General features: G+C 44.2%; 1 protein-coding gene across 1 annotated transcript; it reads right to left on the bottom strand.

The window, feature by feature from the left end:
• Positions 1–1,052: 1,052 nt before the first annotated feature.
• On the bottom strand, positions 1,053–6,566 carry LOC127192680 (cytochrome c oxidase copper chaperone). Its single transcript, XM_051149900.1, has 3 exons — positions 6,391–6,566; positions 4,412–4,500; positions 1,053–1,176 (listed from the first exon to the last, which is right to left on the bottom strand). Exons 1-2 carry the CDS (start codon positions 6,495–6,497, stop codon positions 4,416–4,418), a joined length of 192 nt encoding a protein of 63 aa, XP_051005857.1. The 5' UTR covers positions 6,498–6,566; the 3' UTR covers positions 1,053–1,176; positions 4,412–4,415.
• Positions 6,567–8,437: the final 1,871 nt, after the last annotated feature.

Below are 8,437 nucleotides of genomic sequence, written 5' to 3'. Positions count from 1 at the left end.
GGTGTATAGAAACGTTTTCCATTTTGTAGTCTAGGGGGTATGCAGTCTAAGCAATGACCTACCAAGGGACTGTCCCGGATAGGACGTTCTTCTCAGATGAGAAAAACAGACTCACTATGACACACTGATAGCACATAGCCGCTGTTAAGCCCGATTTTGTCATACTTTAAAGCCATCCACTTGTTGGGGCTGTAGTCCCCAGGAGGTTAAAGCAGGAAGACCCCAAGTTCAAGGCCTCAGAGTATGTCCAAGTCCAGCCCAGGCAACTTATGAGACCATCTAAAGCACAGTATAAAAAGGAAAAACAGGAGCCAGTTGTGCACTCAGGGAGGCAGAAGCACATGGATGGCTGTGCGTTTGAGGCCAGCCTGGTCTACAAAATGAGTCCAGCAAAGGCTACACAGAGAAACCCTGTCTTGAAAAAAACACAAAGTAAAAACAGGGGTAAGGATAAGGTTAGTGGCAGCACATTTGCCTAGCTTGCATAAGGCCTACAGCCAATACCCAGCATGAATGACTACTAAAAACCAACCAACCAACCAACCAAACAAACAAAAGGAGGGTGTTAGCCACACACTTACCCAATTAATTAGGTCAGAATTTTTTTTTTTTTTTTTGGTTTTTCTGAGACAAGGTTTCTCTGTGTAATAGCCCTGGCTAGCCTGGACTCACTTTGTAGACCAGGCTGACCTTGAACTCACTGAGATCCTCCTGCCCCACTCCCACCTCCCCTGCCTCCTGCATGCTAGGATCACAGGTGTGGACCACCACACCTAGCCAATGAGTGTTGCCTGGGATGATACGGTTGTGACATCATTTTGAACAGGTAAAAGATGTTCACTCCTAAGCTTGGAGATTTTACTGGTTGGGGGTAGAATCTCCTTTCTCCTAACGGTAACTATCCAAATCCCTGTGACATCACACTAACCAGCAAAAGAGACTCTTGGCACAAGAGTTGCTACTGCACTGTGTAAGTGAAGAAGGAAACAGAGCAGCGAACTATGTGGGTGTGTGCGGAACAGAAAGAGACACAACAAAGACTGCTCACCACATTTTCTTTCTTTTTGTTTTTTAATAAATGATAAATACTTTCTCCACTTAGTAAAGTTCATCAAAGAACTTCCAAAATAGTTAATCTTCATTCCTCAGGGATTATTCATTCACCAAGTAGGCCACCTACAGAAAAGACTTTATTTTAGAAAGTCAGAGTTCAAACATCAAATCGGACCTACAGATTTAGGGACTTAAGACCATCAGAAATAAACGCTTCACTCAAATATTAGATAATTGTTACAATTGTTCTGAACCAGAAATGAAATAGAGATGTGCTTTTCAAAATTCTAGTTCATCTTAATGACACCCCTAAAAGCGTTCGCTGCACTGTGGGAGCTTGAGAAGCTTTTGGTGAGGCACCGCGCCTTTACAGCCAGTGAACAGAAGAGGCCTGTGAGGCTCTGCTCTTCCAAGAACTGGCCACGCTCTGTGTTAAAGGCCAGTTCAGCATGCACAACTCCTGTGGGAAGCTCTTCCTTGACCCGAGGGCAAGTAACGGCCATAGTGACAGACCCAGCGGGAGGGCAGCAGAGGACAGTGCTGCTGGCCTTCTCTGGCAGTGCCAGGCTTCTCGCTGTGACCCTTCAAACATCAAACTGGATCTAGGCTTTTGTCTTGTTCTTAAGTTTGAGTGTTAGAAATGACCCCTTTCATTCATTCATATCTTGAATACTTTTATAAATAATCTATATATAAAAGTGGCTCATTTAAACATCTAAGTATAACGTTGAATTAAACAAACAAAAACTAGCATCTTCACTACTTTAACTGGATTTTAGAAGATTTTCCATGTTTCTTGACCCTTAAAAACCGAAAGAGCCAAAAAATAAAGAAAATAAAGAAAAATAAAACCAGGCGTGGTGGCTCACGCCTTTAATCTCAGCACTCCGGAGGCAGAGACAGGCGGATCTCTGAGTTTGAGGCCAGCCTGGTTTATAAAAAGCGAGTCCAGGATAACCAGGGCTTTTACACAGAGAAACCCTGACTAGAAAAACAAAACAAAAACAAAACAAAAAAACCTGAAAGAGCCACTTTGATATTTCTAGTTAGGTACTAGTTTGGCTACCTTCTCTCTCAGTAAGAAAAGATTACAAAGACTGAAAAACTGTCTAGTCTCACTATTATGAGACCTATTTTTTCCTTATCATTTCAAGTCTCTGCCTTTGCTATCACTAAATCCTCATATATTTTATATTTAGCATATTCCCTACTGTTTCTTCAGTGGTGGCAGTTAAGGACTTGAATCATTTAAGAGTTTGAGTCAATGGTGAGGCCAGGGCTTGTGAATTATAGAAAATGTTCCTGAGGTGTTTCTGAGGCATGGAGTACTTTTATACAGAGCACAAGAGGGGGTAACACTTACCCCCATCTGCTGCAAGCCAGGTCCAATTAAAGTCTATTGTACTTGGGAATAACGTCAGCATCTATGACGGGCTTTGTACTAAGGAGCTTTCATGGCCACTGCTGGAACAAGCTAGTATTTCCCTCTGAAGAGGATCTCAGAAACTGTGTCTCTCAGGCTAAGAGGCACATCGGCGATCAAGCTCATCTTTGAGCAGTGCAGGCAGTTACGTGGTGGTTTACTACAGTCAGAGGCTTGGTTTTTGAGGCATATGCTTGCATGCATTCCAGCAACAGATCTATTTAATTAGTGTGTGCTATGAGTTTTAGGATCGAAGATTAAAGTAATGTACAATCCTAAAAATGAGTGTGCTGGCAAAAAATAGCATTAAGTCTTAGGACTAAAACACAAAGCCCCCTGTTTCGGAACAAAATAAAAAAAAAAAACCAAAACACAAAGTTCTTCTGGTTTGGAGAATACAAAAACGGTAATGCTACCACTACACACTTCACTGCACCTCAGATTCCCTCAGATGCTCTATGCAAGCTCAGACAACCGACTAGCGTGAGCCAGCACATGAAGAAAGCCATGCATGGACGCCGGGGTCTGCGGCTTTGAAGACTGTTCTCCAGTCAAACTTATCAGGAAGGCGAGCTCCTTACCTCCTCTCTGCACTTCAAAGACAACAACTAATCACGCGTGAAATTCCAGAGAGGTGGAGGAGAAAGAAACCAGCTCTCTGCTCTTATTAAGCTGGCATGTGGCCTCCCTATCTCTCAGCCCTGCTAAGTTAGTTATTTTATTTATTTATTTGTTTGTTTGTTTTCCGAGACAGGGTTTCTCTGTGTAGCCTTGGCTGTCCTGATCTCGCTTTGTAGACCAGGCTGGCCTCCGACTCACAGCGATCCGCCTGCCTCTGCTCCACCTTCCCACCTGCACCCCCCAGTACTGGCGTGGTGTGCCACCACTGCCCAGCTTCAGCCCTGTTAAACTGGGAGCGACAGTGAGGAGTGGACTTGAGAGCGGCTGAGGTTCCAGCTCTCACTATGCTTGCTTAGCCCACCGCAGCAATCCTGCCCCAGGGAACCACCACTATTTCCCCACCCGTTCACTCATTAATTTAACTAACAATACCTTACCCAGCACCTACTACGTGCCAGCAATGGTCTAGGTGCTGGGGACATGCTGGGAGTGAAAGCGCACGCTCCCCAGACTGTACATCCTCGCTGGAGGAAGCGTGGACAACTGCTGGAAGAAGAGGCTCAGTATATAGGTGGTGGCTGCAAAACCAAGAGTTGCCGCTAGCCACCTTCTTGTAAATCAAGAGCTCAGCTCCCCAACCTCGTTAGGCTAGTGGCTACCACAGCGGAGAATGCGGCTGCAGAACACCTCTGCCACTGGTGGGAAGGCCTACAGGGTACGGCCGCAACAATGGCAGGGAGGGGCACCGCTTTACACGGGCCACTGAGGACAGCCTCTCTAGCGAGGACTTCAGAACAGCAGTGGAAGGCAGCGAACTGGTGACCGGAGTTAACACCCGAAGCAACAGACTCCAAACGCCAGTCGTGGTCTGTGGTCTTGTCACGCACATCCTTCTTGACACGGACACTTGGATTCACACTTCTTCAAAAGCTGCTCCGAGGCTTTAGTATTAGAGCAATGCCTGACTTAAAACACAGGGTCCATTTTCACTGGAAAGCGGGACACTTCCTACTGAAGACCCACTTAACAAGAAACAAGGAATGTTTTCCACTTAGTTCCTTTACCTTGGAAAACAAGGCCCTTCAACTTCCCTCAGCCACAACTCTCTCTGCTTCTAACGTAGCTCGGAAGGCTTTTGTCAAGCCAGTTCTCAAAAGCTTCATACTCTGCCTCAGATTTACAACCCGTGCTAGAAACTGCAACTTTTCAAGCGCTAACTAAACACGGTAGATTAACCAGCATTCGAAGAGAAGGCTGCCCAGCAGCTAACTCTGTAAAGTAATATACAAATTTGAAGCAATATAGCTCACTCACCGTGTCATATCTTAAATCCTAGCGCTCTCATGCACTCCTTGTGGGCCTCGATGAGATGTCCACAGTGCTCTTCTCCTTTCTCAATGATGCTATAAGATAAAATGATGTGTTTGTGACCTCCAAGTAGATGTTTGAGCACATTCATGGAGAATATGAGACAGTGCAGGGGAGAGACAGCGAGTCCGCAGATTGCAGCTGGAGTTACCAAGAAACCTCTACTATACCAAAGCTTGGCTTCTCTGTTCTCTGTATTTGTCCTGATGGTGGTTCTGTGCTTATAAAGACTTTGTTATTGTTTGGGGAAGGTTCGAATTAGATAAAGCAATTGTGTATAGTCTCTAGTCTATACCCAAGGAATAATAAACATTTCTTTATAATGAAATAAGCTGAATATTTACATAAAATGAAGGGAAGAGTTTAACTTTTAGGCCTACTATTACACAGGAATTAACTTCCTGTTTCTTCTTCTAGTCAAACACTTAAGCCTACTTCTAATCGTTAAACACCCAACAATGTAAATGGCACAAGAGCTAGAACGTGCCAACACATGCCTGCAATCACATTTGGGAAGCTGAGGCAGGAGAACCCTGAGCAGAAGGACAGCTTGGGCTACATGTCAAGATCCTGTCTCAAAAGTAGTGGGGGAAAGCAGGTTGTACCATTAAAATGCTTCCCAGGAAATCAGAGGCTGGGTGGGCCAGTGAGCTCCGTGTCATAGCTGGCATTCACTTATACTTACTAAACCTTACAGAAATGCTGGGCTCACCCAGTTATTGGACTCACTCAACACACAGATGTGTTAGGCACCTCGTACAAAGATCCCCAGGTTGGAGGATCAGGATTCAAAGCCTGCCTACAGGCTCTGTACCTTGACACTACACAAAGTTTCTTTCAGCAAGTTATTAGCATCAAGGAACTTCAGAATCAGACTGATCTCTAAACTCTCCGTTCACAGTATGGCCTGCAAAGTAGTGATAATAAAATAACTAGGGCACACTCTCATTACCTTACTATACCAATGAATAATTTCTTGTTATGGTTGCTCAGGCTAGACTTAAAACAGTGGTGATCTTTCTGTTCTAGTCACCTCGGCAGTAAGATTACAGGCATGAGCACCTTATTTCTATAATATCTTGTTTCTATGATTATTTTTATACTTTGATGGCAGAAATAGACGGAGATGCACACACACACTATCTGAGGACGCCACTGTTTGCTGCAGAACTGAGGCTACATAAAAGCGAGCACCAACAAAACCTTTTGTGACTTGATGGTAAAGTAGATAAACATTAATATCGCCTATTCCATAGACAGGTTGACTTTTAAATTTTTATTTGCTTTTAGCTTATGTGTATAGGAGTTTTGCCTGCATGTTTGTCTGTGCACCGTGTGTATCAGTGCCCAGAAAAAGCTAGAAGTCGGCATCGGATTCCTCTGGGGCTGGAATTATAGACCATTGTTTACCATCATGTGGATGCTGGGAACCAAAGCCAGGTCCTCTGGAAGGTCAACCGGCGCTCTTAACCACTGACCCATCTCTCCAGCCCAAGACAGGTTGACTTACAACCTCCAGCTGTTTTAAACGGGGAAGGAGGAATCTCTCCAGAAACGTATCCTATGTCCTACTGTTCATATGTTTTGGAAAAAATCTTGGAAATTAGTTGAAATCTTTACCCTTTGGTCTTGCTAAATCTATCATAGCTGTGGTACAGTAAAGGCTGTCCACATATTTTAAGTGCCTTTAAATCAAGGAGCATCTTCGCGCACTTCTATTTATCTGGACCGGTTAAAAGGCATTCGTAGCAAGGATTTAAGGCCAACTTGACCTCTTGTCCTCTCCCTTCACCCCTAAGACTGAATTGCGGATTCAGGCAACAGACAGGACTACAGGTTCCCGTAACTTCTGAGTGCGGGGAAGCAGAGCGGAGCCCAGGCGAGCTTGCGGAAGCCCCGCCGCCCCTCCCCGGCTGCGCACTGACCACGCATCGCGCGCCTTTTTGGTCTCCGGGCAGGCACAGCAAGGCTTCAGCGGCTTCTTCTCCTGAGCCTCAGGCGGGGCGGGGCTGGCGGCGGCCAGACCCGGCATCTTTCCAGCCGAAGAGGCAACGAGCGTAGACGCGAAAATCTCCCAAACGTCGGGCAACCGGAGCAGCCCGTACCTACTTCCGTAGTCAAGCTAAAGGAAACAGGAAGCCCCGCCTCTCAGGAGGGAAGTGAGCCTGAGAAGCGCGTGCGCAAAAGAAGCGGTACAAAGGCTTTGACCCAAGGGCATGGCTTCAGTGCGGGAGCAAAGGTTAAAAGGTCACCCATAGTGTTTTTATTGTTGTTATTGTAATTTAATTGCTACGTTTCCCCCTTCTCTTTCCTTAATACAAACCCTCACTTATACATACTCTTCTCTGCTATTCTTCAAATTCATGGCCCTTTCCCCCTAATTGTTATTGAATGCACACACACACACACACACACACAATATATATATATATATATATATATATATATATATATATATATATATATATATATAAAATTGTGTTTGGGCAGGCCTTGCAAAGGTGGAGGATGGGGAGGCAGCTGACTGGCCAACAAACTCCCTCCATGGATGTTGAAATTATAGCCGAAGAAAGTAAAACGGCTTCCACCGAGCTCCAAAGCAGAAACCGTTGGTGAAATCCAGTTTCTCTGAGTAGCAGATTCAGGTTCTAGCCTGGGGCATTTTGTGATATCTTTTCTTCTTGCCCTCTTCCCTTCATGTTGTACAATCTGCAGATGTTGACTAAATCTTCAGTTAATATATCATGACACATCATGAAAGAAGATATGAAGTTTCTTTTTTCTTGTTTCAACTGTTATTGTTTCTCTCTCTCTCTCTCTCTCTCTCTCTCTCTCTCTCTCTCTGTGTGTGTGTGTGTGTGTGTGTGTGTATGTGTGTGTGTATGTGTGTGTGTGTGTATGTGTGTGTGTGTATGTGTCTGTGTATGTGTGTGTGTATGTGTGTGTATGTGTGTGTATGTGTGTGTGTGTGTATGTGTGTGTGTATGTGTATGTGTGTGTATGTGTGATGTGTGTATTTGTGTGTGTATGTGTGTGTAGTGTGTGTGTGTTGTGTGTATGTTGTGTGTATGTTGTGTTGTGTGTGTGTTGTATGTTGTGTGTGTATGTGTGTGTATGGTGTGTTGTATGTGTGTGTGTAGTGTGTGTGTGTGTGTGTGTATGTGTGTGTGTATGTGTGTGTGTGTATGTGTGTGTGTATGTGTGTGTGTATGTGTGTGTATGTGTGTGTGTGTGTGTGTGTGTGTGTATGTGTGTGTGTGTGTATGTGTGTGTGTGTGTGTGTGTGTGTACTGTTGGATAAGTAAAGGGGCAGGTAGCCGATAGTGAAAGTGTAATACCCTTAGTGAACTTTCATAGCTTCAAACCGGCCAGTCTCACTGTATAGACGTTCACCAAGATGTACAGCAGTTGGCATTTGGCACATGTTTTGTTTTTAGTTTTGGTTTTTGGTTTTTCGAGACAGGGTTTCTTTGTGTAGCATTGACTGTCCTGGACTTGCTTTGTAGACCAGGCTGGCCTCGAACTCACATCCATCCACCTGCCTCTGCTTCCCTGAATGCTGGGATTAAAGTTATGCACCACCATGCCTGGCTCAGCACATGTTTAAGTGACTTTCTTAAACTAGCTGTGAGTTAATCAGGAAAAAAAAGTTTTATTTTTAAAAATATAAATATTTATAGACAATGTTTCTAGCCAAAGCTGGCCTTGAACACTCTGTGGATGACCCTGAGCTATGATGGAACTTCATGTATGTGCCACCTACACCTGGTTTATAAGAATGTGCTAGGCAAACAGTCTACCAACTGAATTACATATCCTCAACCCCTAGCTGCTTTTATTATACATTGCTCAATCCTATATTTGCCACTACAGAAGTTAATAAAAGTAAAAATACCTTTTCCTGGCGTTTCTTAAATTTAAGTAAAAACAATATAGTCTTCAACATAATAGCTTCCATATAGTGCTGAGTTT

Source organism: Acomys russatus, chromosome 8, assembly GCF_903995435.1.
Source record: "Acomys russatus chromosome 8, mAcoRus1.1, whole genome shotgun sequence".
NCBI lineage: Eukaryota > Metazoa > Chordata > Mammalia > Rodentia > Muridae > Acomys > Acomys russatus.
This window is presented reverse-complemented; position numbering and strand designations above follow the sequence as displayed.